Below are 27,895 nucleotides of genomic sequence, written 5' to 3' on the forward strand. Positions count from 1 at the left end.
CCATATTCATATCGTTGAATCCTTCTCCACTCACCTACAATGTCCTGCCAATGTCGTTCACTCGTGATAATGTCTTTTATAATCTCTTCAGTTAGCTCTGTAGAAATGGTTGTGTTGTGGAGCGCTCATTGTGACCAAAGTTTAATCCAACCTGAGTTGATTGTTTCTCTGTTAAAAGAGCTGCCATGGCTCTAATGATGACAGTAATGGCATTAGCGATAGCGTAATTCTTCCATACCTTCAAGACATTTTCTGTATTCGCATCTTCTTCTCTATTGCGTGCACAATCATCTACATTAAGGCCGGTATTACACTATAAAAGTCCTATTATAAAACTTGAAAAATACAGCCAATAAGGTCAACGGTTGCATTTTCTAGAATGTAACCAATAACCTTATTGATTAGATTTTTCAAGTTTTATAAAAGGGTTTTTATCAAACTCTTATAGTGTAATACCGGCCTTAGAGCATATAGTTCTCTCACCATGGTATGGGGAACCCCCTCAAAACGACGTGTGTAGTGAGCCTTGAATGCTCGTGTTACCCCTTGATCAAGGGGCTGAATGATAGATGATGTATTTAGGACGCACCTAAAGGACTTCCACGCCATCAGCTTTGAACTCATTAACATCTGGGTGTCCAGGAGCATTATCCAATATCAAAAGAACTTTGAATGGCATGTCTTCATTCTCAAGGTACCTCCTGACTTCCGGAACGAAACACCGTTCAAACCAATCCAGGAAAAGTGTTTTTGTAGTTCAAGTTACTTTTATTGTTCATCCGAAATACTGTGGGATCCTTATCCTTTCCTTTCAATGAATTCGTGATTTGAGAATAATGGTAGCCTTTACCATGTACTCATACGCATTTCCACTAAACAACATAAGTCTATCTTTACTAGCCTTAAAACCAGGGGTTCCCTGTTCTTCTTGGATGATAAGTGTTCTTTGCGGCATTTTCTTCTTAAATTTACATTTGTTTTTTCATTGTGCAGTTTCGTCAGCGTTAAACACCTGCTGAGGGGTGCATAACTCTTCTTTTCAATAATTTTCTAGTCTTTGGAAATTTTCCAACTTCCTCCTGGTCGGCAGAGGCTTGATCACCAGTGATTTTTACATTGCCGCTGTGGTGGTCGAGTTGTTATAGTGACGGACTCACATCGCGAGGATCCGGGTTCGAACCCCACCGTCGCCACAGTGGTGGTCGGCTGAAGTTGGTTTCCCGTGGTTCCCAACTTCGAGGCACAAATGCGAGCTGATCTCCCCATTAAAAAGTCTCGCCACAGAGAGCAACAGGCCTACAACGATAAATAATTCAATCATTACACTTCACTCATAGTTAGGAAAACCGGTAGATGATGGCAGCACTACACATAACAAGCATTATACAGAAACAAACTTCACGTCAGGTTTCACTTCACGCACATTCCAACATGTACCAATTCGTTAGAGGTTCCGCAGAGGAATATGGACGAGGTGCATGTGTGTGGTTTAGTAGTAGTGATTCTTACATAGCGCAATCTGAATCGTTTCTTAGAAACCTATGAAACCAATCATTACTTGTATAAAATTCTGATGAAATAAACGTTTCACCATCCCTTTTCTTTATAGAAGAGTAAAATTTTTTCGCTCTTTCCATATTATATACAATGAATTGGAATACCTTTTTTGTAGCAGTCTTGTACGCACAAAAAAACAGTATTTTCTGTAGGAGAAACACATGGACCCCGTAGGCGATGCAAAGTTTTCACTGCCACGGGTGCAGCTACAGAAATGGCTGATCATCGAATTTCAGATTCCTTATTCCTGATATATTTCAAAGTAGATTTGTTGATTCCGTAATAGCGGACCACAACAGCAATTGACTTATTTTCGCCAAGTATAGTCAATATATCCAATTAATTTATGAAGTTAATTAATGTCATTAATTTTTCTTGTAAAATTTTCACTTTTTTTTGTCTTTTGAAGCATTATCAGTAACACTAGAGAAATGAGCCATTTTAAACACACAAAACTCATATTTTGTAAACACGTGAAGGACGATTGCTGAGTGTTGCCGAAAAAAATCTTCCAATAAAGGAAACAAAACCGCGAATATATGGGTGGCCGCCTGACTATACAGTATTTTGTGACTACACTTGAATTTGTTAACATTGATAAGACGCAATCCCTTAATACATAATACAATATTGGGGTTTCTTTTCTTTTTAATATTGGCAATCTTTCAAGGTTAACTTGAAGAAATATCAAAAACTTAAAAGAAATATTAAAACTGTGAAGATTTTACATATTTTTCAAAGATTTATTTTATTCATTTAACAAAAAAAAAAAGTTTCATGCAACATGATAACAAGGAAACAAACTATATACAATGAAACATTTTGATCGTTGTAATAAATCTTATGCTAGTGAATTCTTCATTTTCAGAGGGAAAAAATTCAGTTTTTTTTTCTTGTTTAGCACAATCTTCGTTCATGACTGAGCCAATACCCACTCTTTTGACAACGATGATTCCTTTTTATGTAAAGATAGCGTTTCTATAATCATTCTATGGGTCATACCATGATTCTGAAATGAGAAAATCATTTTTTTTAAGAATGAACAAGTAATAAGAAAATGATGATAATACCATCCTGAAAAAAACATCCATATACTGGATATAAATACAAAAAACTATGTTAAACATCTTACAATAGAAATTTTCACCATGATTTCCTACAATTTTCATGAGAATATATGGTGATAACTGCATTTGTTGATGACAGTTATGATGCTGAATTTCAATGGTTTTTTTGGCAGACATGCATAAACCAATTAAGAACCAATGAATACAGATTTCTTTGATTGTAATACTCTGGAATAGATGCTCAAATGATACCGATTCAGACCATGAAAATAGGAAATCATAATGAATGTTAGTATGCTCCAATTGCCAGAAACTTCATAAAAAAGAATGTAGTTTTCAGTTCTTTCTGAATTCCACAATTTTTGAAGCTGAATGTCGATGAAAGCTACTGGGGCGCGGTAGCCCGGTGGACAAGATGCTCGCCTAAAGTACCAAGGGATGTTTAGAGGTGTCGCGAGTTCGATACCCGGTTCGTCCTTATCAGAAAACTTTCCTGACACGGGTACAACAAAAAACGGCGACTTGACCTCAGCCAAAAATTGTTACCGCAGGGAGTCTCCCATCATATGGTGGTTAGCGCACCAACCTCTCGATGAGTATAAAAAACAAGCCTGCCGTTCGGAATCGGCAATAAATTGTAGGTCCCGGTCTAATTAACCCTCGTGTGCAGAAAATGACCGTGGTGCGACAAAAATGATCAAATGAAAGCTACTGCATAAAATTCGATTAGCACTAAAGTTTAAAAAAAAAATCTGTTTTTACTAGGATTCAGTTTGAAAGCATGAGAATTTTGGAGAGAATCAAACATCCGCTAAAAAATTTGTGATCAAAAGCTAAATTTGAGGCTTTGTAGAGGCTGTATTTGTACCGCTATACCCTAACGAATAAATACAGTTTCAGAGCAGGTAAGTTTTAGTTTTTGCTCAGTATTCCTCCCGAAGGTCCAAAATTTTTAACCATAACTTGATTATCTCTCTTTTAGTATACGGTACACTCTCAACCATTCAGCCTAATGTGGCGGAGAGGCAGGCTGTATAACAAAAAAGCTGGATAGGCCGGAATTCTATAAATGTTCACTTCCTGCCCCATCCATACAACTGAAAACACCTTTTTTATACCAAAACCTGCTCTTCAAATTTTCCTGACCTCTTAGTATACAGGCCAGTACTTTATAAATATCTTTCATGTGCTGTACTGTTCATTTTAAAAATTTATACATTGGAAAAGGGAGTTCAATAATGAAAATATTGCAAGAATTTTAAGATTAATTTCATAAAGTCCAAATTAATTGCAGAAAATATAAGCTCACGTACACTGTACAGTATGAATACATACTCTTTCAACCCTCTCAGTGGCATTGACAAGATATCTCGCCTCCTTGAAAGCCTGTTATTTTGGCATTGACAAGCTCATGTATTTTGTAAAGTTGATTTCTCAATGGAAAACTTTTCGCTGTGCGTTCTAGTTTGTACTGCTAAATTCGGAAGAAAATCTACTTCATTTAAAAAGTATACGAAATTTTACAAAGGGTTTAGTGATTTTTGCTCTGCGGCAGAAAGGGCTAAAATGAACGAAACATAAACATAAAGTTAAATTCTTAATTCTTACAAAAATTATAGTTTAACGTATTTCACACACACACATTGATAAATGATTACTTGCAACGCCTTGGGGAAGTAAATTACTCACTATATTATTATAGAGAATTACAATAATTTTTTAACTAGGTTGTAGATAGTACGGAGGCTGCTGGTTAGTTGTGAGTCAGATAGTCGAGATTCAACTATATTTCGTGTATTTCGAAAATATTGTCACTAACGAAACGGAACATAATTTTTCAAATCTTTTTCTCGTGCAACATTTTAAAAATGGTAAATCTCTCTGAATAATTTGTTTTCTGAAACTCTTCGGTAGAAAAGTTTAAATGTGTGTGCTACACTGTATGTGTGTATGTGCGTATGTGTATGCGCATACTATTACAGCTACACACACACAATGGAAACTTACTCTCGTATGTTGGTAGAATTTTGAATCCAGGAGTATCAGATATGTACTATTATAGTTTTAGAAAAAAGTTTAGATTATATTGTAAACTCCAAACAAAAACATTAGCAAGTCATCATTTCTCACCTTTCTCATAATCTCCTGGAGAATATTCATCATCTGAATTAAAACTTTTGCTTTCCGTAAATTCTGGATTCCATTTTGTGTCACCTTCTTCCATGATTTGCCATCCAGGCTCTGGTATCCTGCTATTTGAATAATCTAAATTTGGTGATCTTTCTCTGAGGTTCGCCTTTGTGCCATCCTGTCTTATCGAACTTCCACTCATGAGCATTACATCATCACCATATTCCTCCTGTGATGAAGGAGGAACATTTTCATAATTACTTGTATCATCTGCCTGCTGTTGCTGCTGCTGTTGTTGTTGTTGTTGCTGCTGTTCTGGTTGGAATCTTGTATTACTTTCAGATTCTGTTCCCGAGGGAATGCTTCCTTTGTAAAAAAACAAAAACAAAAAAAAACAATTGTGTTTGAAATGAAATCACGTAGTAAATAATCAAAAATTTGGTAGCCAAATATTTATTTAAAATCTGCTATGAATGTCTTGCAGTTGATACTCAAGGCAGACCTACAACATGAGACTTACATAACATGAAAGTTCAAGCATACACCATCATCACTTCAAAGTATGGGAAAAAGATGGCAGCACCAGCAAGACTATGGAACAAGCACACCTCTCACAACGTAAATAAGTATTAGGGCTATGCAAAAACACACACGCGTTTTTTTTACGTGTACCGATTTGTTAGAAATTCTGCGGAGAAATGTGTGTGAGGTGCGTGTACGTTAAAAGTGTAGTATAAATATATATGGCTAAAAAAAGTTGATACTCCTTTGGCGCTTGTTTTTAAGAACCCATGCAGACTTGAAAAATTGAACTGGTTGTCCACTAGAAGCTACCATAAGTTATAATAAGCAGGGTATGCGTGTGTGTGCGCGCATACTATTACTATAGCAGCTTATTACCACTCGTAGTAGCTTCCAGTGGAAGACCAGCTTTAATTCGTAAATGGGAATGACATTTAAAGATATTTCATTCTGTTTGGGGCCAAAAGACTAGATACAATTCATAAACTGGAGGTCTATGAAATTATATAGCATCGACTGTATTTGTAATATTTCTGTTAGCGTGCATTCATAATGCCTGCCATAATTTAGCTTAAGTGCGGTAATACTCTTTACACAGTGATGGGATTTTATTGCAATAGTCTCATATTCTGGTATGAATTAGTTTTGGCATGCGAGGAACCCAAATACACAATTTTTTTCTATATTTCTGACGACTTTTAAAAACTTTGTAGGTAATAGTGCGAGATAGGACCACAACTATATACTTTTTCACCCGGCGCAAGCCGGAATTTTGGCGTCCCTTGCATGTAGCGGTAGCAGTTAAAAGGTGAATTCGGTGCCCCTTCTGGTTCAGCGCCCGGGGCACCAGACCCGCCTGCTCCCCACCCCCCTAGTTGCGGCCTTGGTGCGAGACACACTTGGAAAGTTCTCACTAATTTCATCCATAGTCACACGTTGATCTTGCTTAATCAGTCCATCGACAGACTGCAACAAATTATCGGTTTGACGGACAGGTGGCCACTACGTTTATCATCATGGACAACATCCTCTCTTCCAGCATTAAAACTTTGACACCAATGATGCACAGATGACTCATCCATCACATCACCGTACACATCTTTGATTTCCCTAAAAGTTTCACTTGGTCGCACATTTTTAGGGTTAAGATAACAAATTGTAGACCTCACTTCACAAACTGCAGCATGCGCAATTTTTTTAGACATTTTGATTGCTAACCAAAAAAACAAAGTGTCAGAACGCAATGCAAACTTGTAAACAGTTAGCGGACGACTGACTGAAACTGACGTCCAACCTTGTGTCAGACACCTGCCTCGGCAAAAATGGTGCTCATGCTCAAACGGATACTGTATTACTTTCAGAATGACCTTCGTACATACCCAAATCAGTATTTAATGTGCTAATATCAGGCATGTGATTGAAAAAAATACATGCCCAGTCAAAATTTTTACATGCCCCAGGCATATTGAGGCATATAAGGCTGGACAGCCTTAATGTATTTGCTGCTGAAACGTCAATAATTTGGGATTTTCTTGGTTAAATAGTGCTCTTGTGCTGTTGAAATGATTGACCAATTTTTGTATTCAATAAGTGTGTCTCGCTTCAGATTTGCCAAAAAAAGTGACAGTTCGTGAGTTGAAAGTTTGTAAAATCGAGCTGTGACTGTATATGCCAAATGTGACGAAAATCTAATAAAAATTGTAAGTTTGTATTGAAAACATGCACACAGAATTGATTTTATGCATATAGTTGAAGGGGGTAACACTGTAGTTGCAAATTTTTGATTACTTTAACCCTTCCACTTACAAGCAAATTGACAAGAAATTTGAATGCTCCCTATTTGACAAATCGACAATAAATATACAGTAACCTGGGCCTAACTCAGTATTTCCCAAAGTGGGTAATATCGCCTCCTGGTGAGCGATGGAACGGTCCGGGGGGGGGGGATAGAAGCTATGGGCATAACATAGGATCCTATGGGTTCGATTGATTTGGGGGCGATGAGAGAAAAGAATTTCTGAAGAAGGGGGCGATGGAGCAAAAAGTTTGGGAAACCATGTCCTAACTTAAGAAAAGGGGAACAAAAAAACCCCGAATAAAAGATAAGGTGATAAAAATGTAGGTATAAAGTTAGATTTCTTTTTACCCTCACCCTACCTGTTCTTTCTCTTATAAGAAAGATGCATCATATGTGAGAGGAAAAAAATCACTATCGGGGGTATACAACAAACCAAAAGAAAAAAAAAATTGTAAGGTTGAAGAAGCTCCGGGATGATCAGGAGAAGGGAAAGAAAACAGAGTGGGTTTGTTTGTGGATTCATTCCACTGGTGTTCGGAAGCAATATTACGTCCTTTGATCGTACAATGGTTAATCCTTTGTTTTACACAACTTTTCTTACTGAGGAAAGAAAAATACATTAAAATGTGTACTTACTGCCTCTGTCACACACACAAGTAGGGCACCCATTTTCTGAATTCACTATTCTGCAACCTTCATGTTCACAAATGGGTGTTGGACAGCCTTCTATAATAGAAGTTAAATCATTTGTAATCATTACAGACTTGAAATAAATATCATAGAAATATTTTCCTACGATACATAGGAAATCGAAGTAAAATCCTCGTGACACAACAGACTGAATACTCAGAAAGTAATTGACCCCCCCCCCCCTCTTTTATAATATTCTGTTATTTCATGTCCTATTAAATCGTTTCATTTAATACTGTGATACCTGTTTCATCTTCACAGATGCACTTGGGACAATCGCTTTCTCTTTCCAATACCACATTACAACCAGGTTGACACTGCAGCTCTGGACATTTATTAGCGCATGTGCAGGTAGGGCAACCATCATCACCACCAATAAGATGACAATGTTGACCACTGCACTGAGGCATTTCACACTTCAGACTTGCACCTATACAAAAAGACAGACACTTGTTGGTTAAGAAATTAAGATTTGTCCCTCCGATGAACGACAGTGATAAAATATTTTTTGTAACATATGCAGGCATGCCAACATTGGCTTAAAGCTCGTCAGTGGTGATGAATGTTCAGCTTTGCCATGCACCCCCCCCCCCCCACCAGGACAACATAATCATAATACCATAAAAAATAATCACTCAAAAATTTGTTTTTTATTTTTATTTTAATTCAATGTTCATTAAATACAGCACCTCAGTGGCACTGGAACCTAGAGGGCTCAGGCCACAGGAGCCACCTCCCGAAGCAGCGTTCCGAGGTCACCGAGTTCCTTAATAATTCATCAATATTCGATGCAATCCCAATTTGCATACGCCGTATATATACGAACGTCTAGCAACCCTACACCCCCCTCCAACCCGATCCCCGTGTTCTTCGAATCAGAGCTCTCACGTCACCTACGACGAAACATTCCGACACAAGTTCCGCGAGCTTGACCATACACTATGCAAATAAAGCAAGGTTTGGACTCGCCGTGCTGAACCGCTTAAAAACCTGTTTTTAGCCCACAGCGTGGGGGCGGTTTTGACAAAAAGACAGGTTTTTACGGATTTGGGCATCGAGTAGAGCCAAAGCCTCCTAGAAGTACCTAGTATCTAGGAGGCTTTGGTAGAGCGGCGGGTTTAGACGCGGCTTTACTGCATGTCTTCCGCGCACAGACAAAACAGATCGGCTCCGAGTTTGTGTCTTCTCTCAAACTCTCTCACATGCGTATACGAGTTCATCGTTACGTTAAAGATCGATACACAATTTTATAAAAAATAATAATAATAAAAATAAGTAAAAAGACCACAAGAAACTCAAAGACCCGATTTTTTTAAACCGATTTACGAAGTATTGAGAGCGTCTCTCGTAGCTCCGTAGTTCATTGCGGCCGCCCGTAGAAACTACGGACAATCCGTAGCAGTTTGCAACTCTGCATATGCCTATTGTTTTTTATTTATATTGAGGAATGAATACAAAAACCATCAATTTTCATAACAAGTTTTAACAAGATATAACAAGTTTTTTAGAACAATTTACTTTTTATAATATGTATTTAATGGCCTACCAAGATTCTCTATGTCTTTTCCACATGCGCAGGAGACACACATATCCTGATTCTGTTCTATCACTACACACCCAGATGTACATGTTGAAGTATGACAACTACTGTTTGTTTTCAGACCTGCACAGTAATGTCATGAGAGAAATAAATTAGCACATGGTCATTCATAAAGTATATATGATTAAGTGCACATGGAGAAATTCAGTGTTACATGTAAATTTTCGTAATGCTGAAAAACAATGATAGCTTACATGTAGGAACTGGTGAACAGGGCGCGTTTCCGCATTTTACTAGATACAGCAAGCAAGTCATGCCTTCGCGACATTGAGTTTCCTACAATAAGAATGGCGTAAATGCTGTATAAATAGAATTCATGCTATTTAGCTTCTGATTGTATTTTACTGCAATTAATGATTGTTGATTTTGTTCGGGTTTGCATTAGCATAGATTTAAACACTCACGAAACAAGTTCCTTCGGGATCCGGCAGCCTACTCTCTGATCCATCATCTTCCAGTTCTCTATCCACGCGCTCTAGTGATGCGAAAATAATAAATTAGACATGAGATACACCAAATCATTTTTGTTAACTGAAAAAATTTAAAGAATACAATTGTTTCGTTATATACAATAAAACCTGTATTGATAATTTAATGAATTTTTGTGAGGTATGTAATTGATTTTCATTTCCTCTTTCAATTTTGTAAAATCTCTCCACAATATCCATATCATATTAATTTATAAATATGCATTTTATATTCACCTATCAGTCTCTCAAATGTGGTGTTCGTAGGTGGATTTTCATCAGCGTAGAGGCATTCGTACGATGGGCAACAACCTCCTGTTGAGTAAGAAGGAGAGCAGTACTCTTCGTTTGGATTTGGTTTGCATTTTTGCTGTATGCATGTTAGATCTGGAGGTACCTGGCAAGTACACGACACGCATTGGTTGGACACTGAAGCCGATTCACCGATGTCATAAAACTTTCCACCAAGCATGCATCCAGAGTCTAGTATGTATAAAGATAAGTAATTTACTCAATATATTATTCTCGAAACCATAATAAATATATTATTTCATTTCATTCTTAGTTTTGATGAAATTTTTATCCCAACATCCGATAATTGAATTCTTACCTTTAAATAAACTTTCTTCATCATCCGCAGGAGGGTTTGAAAGAAAATCATCACTTGCTAAAAAAATATACATATAAGTCTTAAATGTACGTCTTAAAAATTATGTAAGAAATACGCACATTGTATGATAGAAATTTTTGTACGATTTCTTCCTTTATCACTGAAAAATTACAAAGGAAAAAATTTATTGCATTTTCTTCGAGTGATGAATATTTCTGCTACCTTTCGTATCTATGAGAAATTTTCTCATTTTTCTCTTTTTACTTACTAAAATATTATCGAAAATTTTCCGATATCTTACCACAATAAAAGTCAACTGGACAGCAAGTATCTTGATGATATATTGGAACGCATCCCTCCAGAAGTTTGGCTTTTTTCTTCTCCAAAGTGCAATCAACAGAGTAGCAACCTGTGCCATTTTTGGCAATCCATTCTTCACTGCAGGGACATATTTCACAAGGATCATCAACCGAATACATCCTTGATCCCAGGGGGTAAATGCGACCATTGTATTTACATGTTTTACCTAAAAATATTTATTTAAGAGAAATTATAATTATTATTTTTTCTTGTTTTGGTTTCTCACTGCCATTGAAAAATACTTCAGAATCAAAGAAAGAAAATTGAATTATTTTCTTCAATATTCCGACTAATGTGTAGTCAGTTTTTTCCTCTCTCAATTTTTTTCATGTTAATAGTGGCTTGAGTTTTTGTTTCACCTGTGATTACTGTAAAGATATTTTTTAAAGAGTTCTTCAAAAAGTTAGCATTGCACGATGCTTTTTTTCCAATAGTATATTCATTTCAGTATTTGATACTTACTTTTTTCACCTTCTGTAAATTGAACCTGGTCAGCTGACTCGACTGAAATTATTTTCAAAAACGACTTTATTCACCATTCGATTTACAATTCTTCTTTATTCAATAATTTTATTAAAAAAAATGAGAATCAGTATATTTTACTTACTACACGCAGTTGCTGTTGGACAACATTTGCTGTTATCATAAATATGATGACAGTTAGGTGGTAGAGGATTCTGGAATTCTGGACATTCTATAGGATAGCAGACCATCTCCGCAATGGGTCCTCTGGAACATCTACATCTCTCACATGGATTCGTTGTATTGATCCTTGAACCAGATGGATACATCTTCCCTTTATAGGTACAAACTGGAAATACAAAAATAGATTAAATGGCTATGTATTTCATTAGATACAGTGATTATTCTGTACATTCATAATTTCTTTATCATGTGATTCCCCCAAAGCAGCATATATGCTAAAAATAGTTGCATACAGCGTAGAACACGCTTGTGAAGAATTATAAGAAAAGAAGGGAAAAAATAGCTTTTCTGCAGAAAATACTATTATTGCAGAACATTTTCAGTCATCGTTTCATTTGTTGCAGAAAATTGCGAAACATTTTGTTTTGGGGCATGTGATTATAATTTGATTGCCATACTATGCTGTTTTTACCATTTATAGGTTTGAAAACTTTTTGAAATCATCCAAAATTTGGAGGGATACAGCACTATGCTTAACTAGAACTTAATTTTCAAGTTATAAGAAGTACTTTCAAGTGAATATAGGAATACCCAATTCGAAAGGGGGACACTTGCGCGCGCGCGCACCTTTGGTAACGTCACTTTTCCCAATTTTCACAATCTACACATATAAAAAAAAACCCTGGCTACCTCAATAATTCCCCCCCCCCCAACTAAAACAGAACCACTAATAAAAGCAAAAACAGCTCCTTTCGTTTATGAACTGTTCCCTCCCTCCAGTCAGTTTTATTGACTTATGGATTTTGCCTGAAGCATGGCGAGGTTTTTATTTGCCAAGAACCTTGTCTTTCGTTACGTTTATTGCATTTCTGAAAATTTTTATAGCCTTGTTAAAGGGGGTGGTGTCTTTTTCTTTTGGGAGTGTTGCTTTTCAGAGCTGTTTTTTTCTGACTATCTTCTTCATATTATCCTGGGGTGAGCTGGACCTAGGTTAGAATCTTAGAGGAGATATATAATACAGTCGAATCCCGTTTTAACGAATACCGTTATAGCGAAAATCTCGTTTTAACGAACACTTTTCTAATCCCCCAGATAAGTTTACATAGGAGCAATGCAAAGACCTGGAATTCCTTTATAACGAAATTTCGTTTTAACGAAGGGATTTCCCGGTCTCTTGGAGTTCTTTATAACGGGATTCGACTGTATACCTCATCTAATTTTAGAATGGTAAGCAGGGAAGAAAGCATTTGCTCAGCTTGGAAGCAACTTGGGTTCTTGTATTCTGAGAATTTCGACTGTGATTGGTCAAAGCGTGTAAATGTGTAGAAAAAAACACAGATATTCTCGTATCAATGAAGAGATATGTGTTTCAAAGTGAAAATAAAATTTTCCCTAGAGGGGAAAAAAATAATAATTCCGGAAACCTGAGAAGGACGAATCGTCCGAAACGTAGAGGGGGCGCTTGACATGACATCAAAAAAGGAGGACGTCTGGTAACCCTGATTGAATGGAAAATGTCATATGTATAGTAGACATTCGTTTGACAATTTAGAAATTAGTACATTTACACTGTATCAAAAAAGTTTTCTTATGGTGATGTTAAACCTAAATCACCGAATTCAAAAAGAAATTTCAAAAAACATTTTTCCGTGGGGTTAATATTGGATTTAAGCAGTTGTTTGTAAGTTGATACCTATGGGACTGAAAACACAGCAGTTACTTGAGTTGATTAGTATATCTTATCATTCAAAATACAGTGAAATTCCGGGCTTCACAAATCGAGGAAAAAGTTAGGTGGCAGCTAGATATTTTAGAAGCCAGGCATATATCTTTTTACCCGAAATAGTAATCACATGTAGAAAATTTTAGACCCCAATGTCAATTTTTTTCAGTCGCCATGGTGACCTGGCACCTGGGATTTGTCAATCCTTGGTGAAATTGTTTCTTTAAATTTAATGAAAATTACATTGAATTATCAATTACAAAGTTATGCAGGCATGTTTTTTTTTCCGAATGTAAATTTTTATCGCAAACATGCTTTCTCTACAGGTTGTTTAAATAGGAACTGAATCAAGAGAAATATTAGGTATCCACAACTCCAGGAGTATCATTCGCATTGTGTTTAAAGATTTTGAACTGAAAATACGCACGTTATGTTCATAATCATATAACTATTTTCATCTATATATATACCTGTATTATCTTCTTCTATTTCATTTATGTCTGGGCAATCAAATCGCGTTGGACAGCCACACAAATCATTTTCAACTACAATACATCCTTTTGCTTCATAATGGATCAGATGCCTCCAATTGCAAGAGCAAACGGATTCGTTGCGCTCAACTTCTTCATTGGGAATTGAGTCTGGAAAAAATAATTAATTGGAATAAAAAAAAAATTTATATATTTATGAATCATTAAAATTAAATTCGGATTCGAAAAGGTATACCGTATTTAGAATGTATATTCACCATAATTTACTCCGTAAGTGTCTTCTCCATCTTGATCGCTTGTTATTGGTACCTCCCAGATAGCTTCTACAACAGAAAAGAACATTTTTCTTTCAAAAGCTGGCATGTTAATGGGTAATGAGGGAAACTCGTAGTTAGTTGCGAGTCAAATAATGTGTGAAATGTTCATTCAACAATTTATATATCATTTCTGGATACAAAATACTATTATTGTTACTAAGCAAAATTTGAAAGGGAAAAAAAACATTCAAGAATGTTTTATTAGTATTACTGATTACAATGAAAAAAGTTAATGATGTATGTATTTAACTTTAAATTTATATGGCATTGACGCTTTAAATTATGGTACAATATGCCGAAAATTGATATATTATTACAAAACTCAAAAACGCAAAAGTTTTTTAATTGAATTTATTGAAAGAAAAGTCATTTGTTGGCTTTTCTTCATAAAGGAGTTATTGAATATCCGTGACGCCACTGCCGCGAACACCTGCAGCGCCGTCATAAAAATAATGGTATAAATTAGGTAAATTCTGGATCGCACGCACACACATAGATAGATATAACACTGTATAACACTAATGCTAATCTTATGTCTATGCATACACACCAATGTCCGCCAATACGAATCTACACTGCTCAAAACAATTAGGGGAGCAAGCAAAAAAGTGAAGAAAACCGTGCGAGACAGCCACGTATTGGCATACAATAGATAGTACACGCGTATCAATGCGCAATACAGAAAAAAGACGTAAAAAAATTTGGAATTAAGCTTTAATTCTTTGAAAATATGGAAAAAACGTGAAAAGATGATTTAGGGCAACAATTTGGTTACATGTAAACGATAAAAAAAAGTACTGTTTAGACATGATGCATGAGTTTTAATAGGGCGTGTGGTCTCCTCGAACAGCTAAGACTGCTGCACACCTGTTTGCCATGGATGCGATGAGGTTATCGATCAGACTTTGGGGAATACTGTTCCACTCCTCAAGAAGTGCAATCTGCAAGTCTCGGACAGTAACAGGCGGCCTTGGTCGTGCAGCAATGCGTCGTCCAAGTCAGATTCAGGTCAGGAGAGCACGCTGGCCATTCCATACGCTGTATTGTTTCAGCTTCAAGCATGTTCTTCACCAGACGAGCTCTATGCGGTCGGGCATTATCATCCTGGAAAACAAAGGAATCTCCAATGGCTCCAGCGTAAGGGATGACATGAGGTCGCAATATCTCGTCTGCATATCTTCGGGCCGTCAAAGTGCCATTCCGAATGATATGCAGGTCCGTACGTCCGCCTATGCTGATTCCACCCCATACCATCCAACCAGCTCGTCTGTATTGTGACCTTTCACGAACGAATGCGGGGTTATTTCGAGTGCCCCTGTCCCTCCATACCAGAACACGTCGGGTGTCACACTCCAGACTGAATCGGGACTCGTCTGTAAACAGCACTTGGCTCCAATCATGTTGCTCCCAATCTCGATGTTCAGCAGCCCATCTTCTTCAGGCCGCACGGTGGAGTGGGGTGAACGGAATACAGACCATTGGCCTACGTGCATAGAGCCCTCCTTCATGAAGCCGATTACGTACTGTTTGGCTGGACACCCTTCGTCCTGTTGCCAACGGCAACCGTTTTTGCAGCTGCGTAGCATTCTCTGTTCTGTTTCGACGGGCTGTTAACCGTACATACCGGTCATCAGTTGCTGTAGTGGCGCGTGGCCGACCTTGCCCTGGTCGACGTCTAACATTTCCTGTTTCTTGGAATCGATTCCACAGCCTTGCAACAACACTTCTGGCGACTCCAACAGCGTCCGCGACTCTACGTTGTGTTTGCCCGGATTCCAGTCTGCCTATAACACGCCATGCCATGGATTCCGGTAAATCACGTTGTTGAGACATCCTCAAGTCACATTGTCTCAAAAAAAAAATACTGCGCAATCGAATTTCACAGTTACGGCAGTAAAACTGACGTTTCTGCAACATCCCGATTTCTGCCCTTATCTCCTTTTTCTGGTTTTTGACGTCATGAACTTTGATTTGCATATGAAATTTTCTTCTTCCGTTTCCTGCTAGGCTTTAAATTATGGATGATTCATTTTATGTTACTTATCGGTATACATCTTTGCGTAATTTTGTTAGAACCATGTGCTCCCCTAATTGTTTTGAGCAGTGTAGATGGATTCACGCATCAAAATTCAATTTTACTCCACCAGTATTTTGTGGGAAGTGAAAATGCTTCTTTAAATTTTAGGTAATGTTTTTTAGTAGTTATTTCTCACCATTTTAAAATTTTTTTCCTCTTTTTACAAAAATATCCCTTAAAATTTTGGAGAAGAGTGAAATATTACTCTTCAAAATTATTTTTTCGGATAACACTGACACACACACTAAATAAGCACAAATCAATATCCTCGACTTAACGCTTTTTTGAGAACCTTATGGAGCGGGAAAATTATTGAATTTTCACAGGAAGTTCTTGTTTTATTTTTATCAGTAACTTGCTGATGTTTTTGCTCGAATTTTGGAGATTTAATAGCTTTGAGCTCTTCCTAACTTTTTGATCCATTGCTTCCTTATTAGAATTTTTTTCTCCTCGTCGTCCACAACTCAAGTCAATCCATATTTAGGATCCTATATTAAACTAGTAGTAACTTTTACAATCCCCCCCCCCCCCCCATGAATCATTCCATCGCTTCCCAGGGTCGATAGTACACACTTTGGCTTGGTAAAGACTGGTTTAACTTAATGACGGTATATATTGAATGAGACGCCTCACTTGAGCAGCCATGTCCCAGAGTCTCTGAATATAGTGGATCCCGCTTATAACGTGTTTTTTTTTCAAAACACCCTCATGAAAAAAGTTGTAATCGGGAAAACGCTTTCAACGGTTAATCTTGATGTGAATTAGCAGAGTTGTGGCCCGAACATAAGTCGTACTAAGCGAGAACGTCGAACTAAACGATCGACTGTAATTGGAAATTTTTCGAGAGCCTTTGTTTCCCTCCTAAAAGTTATTTTTTTACAGAAGTTGAAATAAAAGTCCTCAAAAGTGTTAATTTCCCGGTCCCTCGAACCCGTTTTAAAAGAGTCTCTCCCCGCATTTATTCAAATATTCAATCATTGAGCTCGTCTGTCTGGTGCCTTTGTCACAGGCGCGTTTAACCTTTGACTGCAGGTCTTGTATTGAGTTCGAGGTAATGTAATTGTTCGTTAGCGTCTGTCTAATTCGGCGTTGAGAGCTTAAAATTAATGTGGTGTGGTAATTATTTTAAAAAGTATAATAATAAATAGCATCAAAACGGTCATTTTTTGGGATTCCTAGCGGGAGAAAAAGGAAATCTCGCAATTTCTTTCTTTCTTCCTAATAAGCCAAGGCCTTAATTACGAAACATGCCAAAGATCTGTCAAATCGAGTACGACAAACACATTTCTTGATCTGCACTTCCGAGAGAGAGAGTTTCTCTACAACATAGTGAAAATTCTCTTAATTATTGATGCAACGTTATTTATTCATACAATATTTATGGCCGAGAGAATGCGCGTGCCTAGACCCTTTCGCGCAATCTTTAGAAATAACAGCCTTATATTGGGTTGCCGTATTTTAGATATATATACAAGTATATGGCACACATATTTTTTATGGGCATCTTTTTTCAGTTTGCCCGTTGTGGCTTTTGTATTTACATAAGATTAAAATTCGAAAAATACACTATCTCACAGTACCCCAGATCGATTTCACGGCACCGTGCGTGATTTGATGCTCCTACCAGGGATGTAGCATGCCTTTTCGGGACCCCGGGACAGACTTTTTCCTGGGGGCCCCCTTGAAAGGCTTATTATTATGCAAAATAAGTATATTTTTCTGGGGCCCCCATTCAGCTCGAAGTGCCCCAGCTTAGCTACGGCACTAGTACCTGCCTTTTGAGAGTAACGCATTCAAAGGTCGATATGGTTTATCGTGAAGTTTCAAATAAACCCAGTTCCTGCTTTTGAAGGATTGAAGAATCGCGTCGCTCAATGAGAGCTCCTAGAAATCGATCCCAGCATGTTAGTGATGAGAAAACGCGTAAAAAGAAAATCCTAAGACCATTGCTCTCTGACCGTTTTTAACGGATAAAGTAAAACAAGCTCCACATACACACATCTGAATTAGCGGTTTCGGGGCAGGAACATAAGTAAGATTTTCATCAGAAGGCAGGGCGGATCTTGAATCCTGCCAACTACACTGCCACAGAAGGTGCCAATTGAAAAGGACCGACTTTTTTTGCTGCGCCAACGACGATTTTTTAAGGTGCCAACTGAATGGGAGGGGTGAATAGGTACAATTCTAATTACCAGGCGTCATGGGGTGACCTGGCACCCGGGATTTGGCAAGCCTTGGTGAAGTTATTTCTTTAAATTTAACTGTGGTGAATAAAAGGACAATTACATTGAGTTAACAATTACAAAGTTATGAAGGCATGGTTTTTTTAGGAAGCGGATCGTGTCCGGTCTTCAAAGGTCAGAGCTATGTTTTTCTGAATGTAAGTAATTTGCAAACATTTTCATTGCAAACATGCTTTCTCCACAGGTTTTTTAAGTAGGAACTGAATAAAAAAACCATAAGTATCCACTGTCTCCCAGGGAGTATCATTCGCATTGTTTTTAAAAATTGTGACTGCTGAAAATAGACGTTCTGTTGAATTATGTTCATATAATCATAACTGTTTTCATCTATACCTGTATTATCTTCTTCTATTTAATTTTGTCTGAAGCAGTCAAATCGCGTTGGACAGAAACACAAATCATTTTTAACTATCATCGAAACTATTCATCATTTCGATTCTAATATCATTCGCTTATACTAGAAAAATGTCCAGAACCGGCCCTGTTAGGAGAGGCACTGACCCAGCCGTCTTAAGGCATGGGCCCACACGGGCACGGCCCAGGGGCCTCACAAAAATGAGATCTGGTTGAAATTTTCGAGAATTTGCCTAGTAGGGCCTCAGAAAAATCACTTGGCCGGGGGGGCCACGATGCTCTCAAGACGGCCCTGCCAGCCGGTGTTGACTACTACTACTTCACCAAAAACACCAACTTTAGCCATATCGCTGTATTTCAATTTACTGCCATTAATGAGATGGGTTGGAAATGAAGGCACTGTCTATTGGTGGTCGCCTCACGTTCGTTAGGGAAAATATCTTATCTATATCCTCCCTCGGATACGAACCCGGGACAGTGACAACAACCTTCACTGTGGTAGACTAGCATCTTACCACCACGCCACTCGGGCACAGCCGGTGTTGACTGACGTCTCTCTCTGAAAACCTATATTATTCAAAACAATGGGTTTTTTTAAATTTTTAAGTAAAAAAAAATCTCTGATTCTAGTCACGCTTTTTAGCGGCGTAATTGTGCCATTGTGCGGTCGTTGGGGGCATCATGCTGGACTCTATTTTGTGAGGATCCGGGTTCGAACCCCGTTGGTAGCATAGTGGTGGCTGGCTGAAGTTTGTTTTCTGCGGTTTTTCAACTTCCCTTCGAGTCGGGAATGCTCTCCCATTAGAAAAAGTCTCTCCAAAGAGAGCAGGTTAGACCTTCAACATGATACTTACGCAGAATTGCCAACTGTTACGGATTGTCCGTAGTTTCCACGGACGGCCGCAGTGAGCTACGGAGCTACGAGGAGACACTCTCAATGCTACGGAAATCAGTTTAAAAAAATCGGGTCTTTGAGTTTCTTGTGTGGTGTTTTACAAACTATTATTATATTTTTTTTTAAATTGCACCAATCTTTACCATAACGATGAAATCGTCTGTGCTTGTGAGAGAAATCGAGAGAAGACAAACTTTAGAAGTAATGTGTTAAATATCTGAAATACCCAAACAGGAGCCGATCTGTTTCGTCTGTGCGCGGAAGGCAATCAGTAAAGCCGCGTCTAAACCCGCCGCTCTACTCGATGTCCAAACCCGTAAAAACCGGGTTTTTCGTCAAAACCGTCCCACGCTGTGGCTAAAAACCGGTTTTTAAGTGGTTCAGCACGGGGAGTCCGAACCTTGCTATATCTGCATAGTGCATGGTCGAGCTCACGGAACTTGTGTCGGAAAGAATGTTTCGCCGTAGGTGCTGATACAAAGAAGATGGGCAGTGGGGGTCTAGGGTTGCTAGACGTCCATATATACGGCTCACAAGGGTGTATGCAGGTTGGGATTGCAGTGAATGTTCGTGAATTATTAAGAGACTCGGCAACCTCGGGAAGTTGCTTCGGGAGGTGAGGGTGGGGCTCATGGGGCCTGAGCCTTCTAGGTTCCAGTGCCAATGAGGTGCTGTATTTAATGAACTTTGAATCAAAATTTAAAAAAAAATCAAATTTTTGAGCGATTATTTTTTATTGTACTATGATTATAGTGAAACTTGGGGTATCCCCCCCCCCCATGACAAAACTGAACATTCATCACTACTACTTAACCGAACATGCACCTCATACAAATTCCTCTACGGAATTTCTAACGAATCGGCACATGCAGGAGAATGTGTGTTCTGAGTGTATGCTTGGCCCTAACGTATTGATGTTGTCGAGTTGCGCTTGCTTCGTATTCATGCTACCATCTGCCGTAAATTTTCTGAAGTAAAGATGGAAATGCTTGAATTGTCATGTTTTGACTTCAACTTCAGCATTGTGTTGTAGGCCTGCCTTCTCTCTGCGTTTTCAAATAGGAGGCCGGCTCACATTCATGCCTCGAACCTGGAAAACAGCGGAAAACCAACTTCAGTCGGCCACCACTGTGCCGTCAGCGAGGTTCGAACCTGTATCCTCAGCACGAGAGTCCAGCACGATGCCCGCAGGACATTCATCACTACTGATAAGCTTCGAGCCAATTTTGACATGTCTGCTTAAGTAAAATGAAAATTCAAGCATTCCCCATCTTCGGTTCAAAATATGGCAGACAGGTCGCGGTACCAGCAAGAACACGAAACAAGCTCAACTCTGACAACATAAAAGCGCTGGAGGCCACACATACACTCAGAACACACAATCCGGCATGCACCGACTCGTTAGAAATTCCGCAGACGAATATGTACGAAATGCATGTATGGTTAAGTAGTAATAGAGACGCAATTGTGATCTTAGCCAGTGAGCGTAACCTTGTGAGAAAATCCTATGTAGAAGGATGAAAAACGCAACCGAACGTTCTGAACTTGCTATCGTCCTGTCAGTTCCCAAAATTATGGGGCTGGCAGGGTTCCAGCTGAGGGGGCCCGAGAAAAACCTTAATATTTTTGTTTTTTTACACTATAAACTCATTACATAGGAGCCCGCCACAGATCTTAGCCCAGGGGCCTGGCTCCAAGTATGGGGGGTGTGCTTGTATATATACAATCACAATCAAAATCCAAAGCATCCAGTGAAATGAAAATCTTTTTTTGCTGCTTTATCATCTTTAAATGCTTTTCGGTGACGTAAAGAAGAATAGTACCGCTTTCTCCTTTCGGTTACGAAAGTCACAATCAATCAAGATCCAAAGTAGGCCTATCTTTCTCGCGTGGGAGAATTGAGAACTTTTGTCCATCCTGTATGAGTCAAAGTTCCTATACGATTGTATTGATGTGATCACTTACATTCTCAATCGTAAGTAATAATAATAAACTAATGTAAATGTAAATATATGTTCAAGCGTAGGGCGATTGCCGTCATTGTGGAAATGTACATCTTTTACTGCGTGGGAAGGTTTTGGTCACGTGCAATAAATCGAACAACGCGCAAGGATGGAGGGAATTGCCATCGGACAATAAATTAGAAAGCCGTTTTCAGTGAAATCGAAGCAATGGACGTGGGTTTTTCTCTGCTCTTTTTCTCTTCTTTTCCTTTTTGCGGATTAATTAGAGGAAGAAAGCGTCATGTGCCTCCCATTTTAATGAAGTAAGAGCACAGATACTGAAGAGGAAGTGAAACCGAAAGAGAAGACAAAAGGTTCGAGCAAATGTCAAGGATGATGATGTGCGTTCATGGAATATTTTCTCTATGATCTTCATTTGTGTTCGTAATTCGCCCACGAATCCTCGTGAAAGAAAAATTACTTGGATTTTTACCGCAAATATATTTTCATAGTGATTTTTCAAACGGGAAAGTAAGAAAGCAATCGAAAAAATCTCGTGTTGAATTCGATTTTGAGAGGTAGGCTCCAGCGCTGTTTTTAATTTATGGGCATGCTCGGGGCCCCTTGGTACGCAAGGGTTAATGTGATGACATATTATATTATTCCACAAACTATGTAATTAATCTGTATTTTATGCGTTGCCTGGAGGTAACATTGCCAGTTATAAGCATGATGGGGGACAGATCACGTTGCAATGATGAAGTGATTTTGTACAATATTTTCTGTCACTTTCACGTTTAAATATCAAACGATGTTGTATAAATGTAATAATGATAGTGAATGAACATGCTTCTAACGCAGGCTTTTGAGAAACTTCAAAAGAAAAAAAAATGTTTTTCCAAATTTTGAGCCATAAAATATCTGTTTATGGGGGGGAAAATTCACCCACAAGTGCCTTTATTCTATTTTAACCCTACATGTACCTCGTGAACGTTGGTACGAATCTTCTGAGGAATTTATAATGAATTGGTGTATGCCAGAATGTGTTGAGTTGTGCTACGTGTGAGTAGAACTACCAAATATAAGCTTGGGATTTTTTCATCGGGAAGCTGCTAAATACTTTTACAGTTCGGAAAGCGGTGAACTAACAGGAACTAGTTCATTACGGACGCATGTACTGGCAAAGGGCATGAAAACAAAGCAAGAGCAGAAGAACGCCAGGACATTCGATTGGGTAAAACAAGATGTTTCATCGAATCTCGCCAACTTATCTGAAATTTTTTGTTACGGGGAAAACAAAACAGCTCTGCAGTACTTCAGGTGACATTTTCTGAATCTTGTAAATGAAATAGTATATCAGATTTACCCATATTCTCTGTAATCTATAGATGTATGCCCTGTAAACGCATGACTTCAGCAATCAATGTGAATGCAAAGAAACAAACCGTGAGTCAAAAGAGTCCAAAGAGTAATTGCGGATAATCTTATGAATGCTAGCAAGCAAAGAAAGCCGTAGGTAGTCTTTAGACTTGGAACCACAATCCAAGGAAAAGTTGTCATTCCTTACGTAGCACCAGTTGCCATTCCTTACGTAGGATCAGTTGCCATTCCTTACGTAGGACCAGTGTTCGGCCAATACGCATCTATATATAGATGCTTGATTCACGCATCAAAATTCAATTTTACTCCTCCAAATTTCGTTAAAGAGTGAAAATACTCCTTAAAGTTTTAGGTAAAAAACCCTTAAAATTTTGGAGAAGAGTGAAAAATTACCCTTCAAAATTACATTTTCTGATAACACTGCGCAGAGCAATCGATATGATTCGTATGAGCACTGGCGTGAACATGGGTCAAAGGGACGAACGATGCAGATTACGAAAAAATGGGTACTCAACTGTGTTTTGCTGATATTGTAAAAGGGTTTTGTACCACATAGGAACTGCTCCAAAGAGAGTTTTCTGTATCAAACTGTAAACCAGGGCTTGACTAATCGAAAAAAACATTTAGGCGAAAGCCCAATTTCTTAGGAGCCAAGCACGGTATTTTGCCGACAAGAGAAACAGTTCTGAGTAATATTTTCTTTTACTTTTCCCATGTTTAAAGACGTAGCGTAATGAAATCAGAAAAATTTTAGTCATCCTTAGACTGCAATATAGAAATTTACTCCAATTTAGCAACCGCATTTTAAAAAAATGTATTCGCCAATACGGATTTTCAAGTCGCCATGGCGTCTAGGATTTGTCCACCCCTACTCAAATTATCTGGTAGTACTTGGAGTATAATGTTTTCAATTGCAAAAAAACTGGAATTCTTATTTATGTTTATTTCCCCCCCCCCTCATTTTTCGATTTCATTTTTTTTGTATATTGCTTTGGGTTGGCAATGCTGCTTATGTAAATAAGCAGCATTGTTCGTTTTCTAATTTGTGCTCCTGGGGGTTGGTGCTGTTGTCTACAGCGAACATCCCGTATTTTTTTTTTTCAAATATTAACTGTAATGTTTTTTCCCCATATAATGGCATTCAAGACATCACTTCTACTCTATATATATATTACTCCTCAAAGAAAAAAAATTCTCTGCATATGTCTGTATTTTTGCCAACTAAAGGGTTAAGACGGCCCTGACCTCTTTCCACATTCCGTAGAATGCGGCGAATTTCGAATTCGATTTCCGTAATTCTGTGGCCGAAACTAAAATGAATGTGTGTTCTTTTCAATGTATGGATGTACTTTTATTATTTTCTTCTATGAAATAGGATTCTTCTATTTTTTTTATAGCGGAGATAACAATATATAGGATAATAATTATTTATAATATAATAATAATATTTTCATTTCATCACTGCTAGAACCGTTAGAAATTTGATTTTTCCTCCCCCCAACCCGGCTCATGAGGTACAGGAAGATAAGAAGGTGCTATCGTCTTAACGCATGGGCCCACCTAAGCACGGCCCAGGAACCTCGAGTGTAGAAAGGGCCTCATGAAAATTATATCTGGTCAAATTTTCGACAGTGAGTAAATTGGTAGCAGGTATTTCTAGCCAGGAAAGGGGGGGAGGGCAGAAAAATCACTTTGCCCGAGGCCTGTGATGCTGTTAAGACGGTACTGGGAGGTGAATTGAACACTGTCTTTTTTTACTCGTTTTCTCGGGCTTTGGAATTTTTTTTAGTAGAACCGTGTAGGGAGAACTGGCAACTCGACTCATTCAAGTCAACTCGACTCTCTAGTCGAGGCTAACTTCTTCAAAATACGTTCTTTTAAGAACCGCTTTTATAAAAAAAATATCCTTTTCAAAAGCATTGTTTTCAATTAAAAACGAGACACAAAAATGCTGAAGTTTAAATTTCTTTAAAAAGTGGCAATGAAAAATTCAATTTACTTAGCTAAAAAAAAAAGGCAGATTTTTACGTTTCATAAATATTGATTAAAAAAAGTCACAAAAAACCTCATCAAAATAGCATTGTTGGTTCGAAACTTGCAATCCCCTATAACTATTCAATTAAGGAGACAACCTCGATATTTCCAACTCACGTAAGATTGACACGCAGCATTTTATCAACATGTTTCAGTATCCGATCAATCAGATGTCAGCACAACACATAACAAGCATTACGCAGAACAAACTTCACTTTAGGTTTCACTTCACGCACACGCACATTCCAACATGTACCGATTCGTTAGAAATTCTGCAGAGGAATATGGACGAGGTGCATATAGTTTAGTAGTAGTAGTATGTGATGTTATAATAAGAAGAAACAAACAAACAAAGGCCAATCACTTTGCTCTGAAAGGATACGATAAGAAATAGAAAAGCCACAAGCACTAGCCTCACCCATGAAAAAAATTCCATATTCCTTCATCCATACTCTATTTTTTCTTGTCAAACGTCCGGTTTATGTCCACTACATGTAGATCTGCGCTTTATAAAACACTACATTCCAATTTTTTTTTTTTAATCCTAGTGTTTGAACGTTCTCTTTCCTATCTCCGTTAGTATTTGGGACTTGTTCACTTAAAAGTTTTCCCCAGCAATGATTGTTCCAGATAATTCTGGGGATTGTTTCAGAAGTTTTTCAACACGATTGTTTCCAAGGATTTTTTCGGAGGTTTTTCTGACAATGATTGTGTCAGAGATTTTTCCAAAAATGGTTATTTCTAAAGTTTTTTGAGACTTTTTCTTGTCTCACTAATAGTCTCTTTCAACAATAACTTCTTCGAGAAACGTCGTTACACAAGAACAGCTTTCAGTAAAAATATCCTTTTCAAAAACAGTGTCTTCTATAAAATAAAATTGCCAAAGAAAACATTTCTTTAAACCAGTATCTCCCAAAGTGAGGGGCCGCGGCCAGCTGGAGATATTAATTTATGCGCCTCTTATATATATGCTTTGAAGTGGTTCTTTTATAAGTGTGAAAATATCTGCAAAACCAGTGTTTCTTAACCTTTTTCAGCTCATGGCCCCCTTATGGATTGCATTTTTTCTCGTGGCCCCCTCCGTCCTATCCAGGGCCCCCTCTACCCTCATCCAAGAGGGAGATACTTTCTATTTTTTTTATTATGAATGAAATTTTAATAGATCAGTTCAATCTCTGGAATCCTGGCTAGGCACGGATTCAAATGGTGGATTATCATCTCTCTCAGGGGTTAAATTATATGGTAAAAAACGGTCTGTGTAAAATACGGGACGATCCAACGAACCTGCACGATAAATCTACCCTCCTAACACATCAACCGTTGCTCTGGCGGCCCTCCATACTTATCTGGAAGTAACAGCTTACACATGAAAAAATAATAATCATAGTACCAGATCCCATATAGGGCACAGTTCCCCTCCCTCCATCATAGACATGAAGACCCGGGTCATGCCCACACAGACCCAAGGGTTAAGATGCCCCTGGTTCTATGGACGGATCTGATGGATTCTGAAAGTAGTAATATTTTTCAACCATGTTTCACTTTTAAAGGTTTTCTTTCACAGCTCTCTATGACTCCCTTCACCCCCTCGTGGTGGATCACCTTTTTTCTGATTTTCTCCCATGGCCCCCCCCCCCCTAGAATATGCCAGGACCGCAAGGGGGCCATGTGGCCCCAGGTTGAGAACCACTGTGCTAAACTATTCTGAGAAGCCGCAGACGAACCATGAATCGGGCAAGGAAGCCGCGAGGGACATAAATTTGGGAGTCACTGCTTTACAACGGCACAACGCTCCAAAAACTCGATTTACTTAGATAAAAAATAATTATAATCATTGAATATAAACGTAAAATCTAATTCATATAATCAGTCCGAAACTTGAAATCTTTTAACTGTTCAATCAAGTTGACAACCTCGATATTTCCAACGCACGCGAAACTGACATGCAGCATTTTATAAACATGTTTCGGCACATCCGAGATCAATATCAAGAGGTTCACAAACGCACAATGAAGAAGAAACAAACAAAGGTCAATCACTTACTCTGAAAGGTTACGGTAACAAACAGAGACGCCACAAGCACTAGCCTCGCCCATAAAAACTCCATATTTTTCCTCTTTTTGTTTTGTTTTCTTGATAAACGTCCGGTTTATGTCCTGCGCTCTCTACAAACAAACACTAAAATAAAATCTGCATACACTTTTTCGCAGTGTTTTGAACGTTTTCTTTCCGTTAGACTTCACAGTTTTGTTTTTCTTCACTTAAAATTCCAAAACGTGCGGCCTCATGTTCATTATTTCCGAATATTTTTCTCACACTCGGATTAATTTGTGTTGTTGTTTTTTTTTTTTTCTTTTTCAGTTTCTTAGGCTATAATATCCATATCTTGTCCATCTGGATGACGAAACGGCTACAAGACCAGTTTCTATGATGGAACTACAGAGAGTGAGAAAAGAGGATGTAGAAGCAGCAACAGGCAAACCGCGTGCTGTGGCTGCGCCTTTTTTCTCTCCTTCACTCTTAAAAAAGCCATTTTTTTTTATATACATATGCGTTATTATTATTATTATTATTATTATTACACCATCTACGATGGTCCGTCATCGTCGTCACAACAACACGCAACCAGTTCATTTTTTTTTCTTTTCTTAGTATAATAATGACGCGTTTTGGCGCGATCATTATTTTATTTTATTATTTTTTTCTATCTTTTGCCGGTTCTCGGCCAAATCTCGGACTGGAATTAGAGCGTTGTTGTTAGAGAGCGTCGTAAAGTAAAGCGTTTAATTAATTCTTGGAAATCGGAGATTCGTCGAAGCACATTCCGATTTGCCGATGGGTTTTTTTTTTTTTGTTTCCTTGATCGTCTTCCAATCGGAAAAATGTTCCGATGGGAAGTTGTGTGCTTTCTCCGTCGTTATGCAATTGGTCGTTTTCTATTTGTCAAGTTTTGCGTGTGACGTAGGCATCTTCAATCTGGGAGAGAGTCATA

General features: G+C 38.1%; 1 protein-coding gene across 1 annotated transcript; it reads right to left on the reverse strand.

The window, feature by feature from the left end:
* Positions 1-2,286: 2,286 nt before the first annotated feature.
* Positions 2,287-27,401, reverse strand: LOC149089059 (uncharacterized). Its single transcript, XM_089236990.1, has 15 exons — positions 26,947-27,401; positions 13,918-13,983; positions 13,640-13,810; positions 11,409-11,612; positions 11,264-11,305; positions 10,743-10,967; positions 10,442-10,498; positions 10,069-10,314; positions 9,769-9,839; positions 9,559-9,640; positions 9,311-9,427; positions 8,009-8,194; positions 7,711-7,800; positions 4,755-5,120; positions 2,287-2,566 (listed from the first exon to the last, which is right to left on the reverse strand). The coding sequence occupies exons 1-15, from the start codon at positions 27,008-27,010 to the stop codon at positions 2,547-2,549; spliced, it is 2,007 nt and encodes a 668-aa protein (XP_089093116.1). The 5' UTR covers positions 27,011-27,401; the 3' UTR covers positions 2,287-2,546.
* Positions 27,402-27,895: the final 494 nt, after the last annotated feature.

The sequence above is a fragment of the Pholcus phalangioides genome, unplaced genomic scaffold, assembly GCF_987345545.1.
Source record: "Pholcus phalangioides strain wild (caught in Gottingen) unplaced genomic scaffold, Ppha-v1.0 ptg000002l_1, whole genome shotgun sequence".
NCBI lineage: Eukaryota > Metazoa > Arthropoda > Arachnida > Araneae > Pholcidae > Pholcus > Pholcus phalangioides.

Coding starts and splice junctions, on each gene's coding strand:
- LOC149089059 (XM_089236990.1), bottom strand. CDS start 27,010: ATGGAGTTTTTATGGGCGAGGCTAGTGCTTGTGGCGTCTCTGTTTGTT. Junction 11,613..13,639: donor AATAGAAGAAGATAATACAG/GTATATATATAG, acceptor TTGTATTTCCAG/TTTGTACCTATAAAGGGAAG. Junction 10,968..11,263: donor ATTTACAGAAGGTGAAAAAA/GTAAGTATCAAA, acceptor AAATATTTTTAG/GTAAAACATGTAAATACAAT.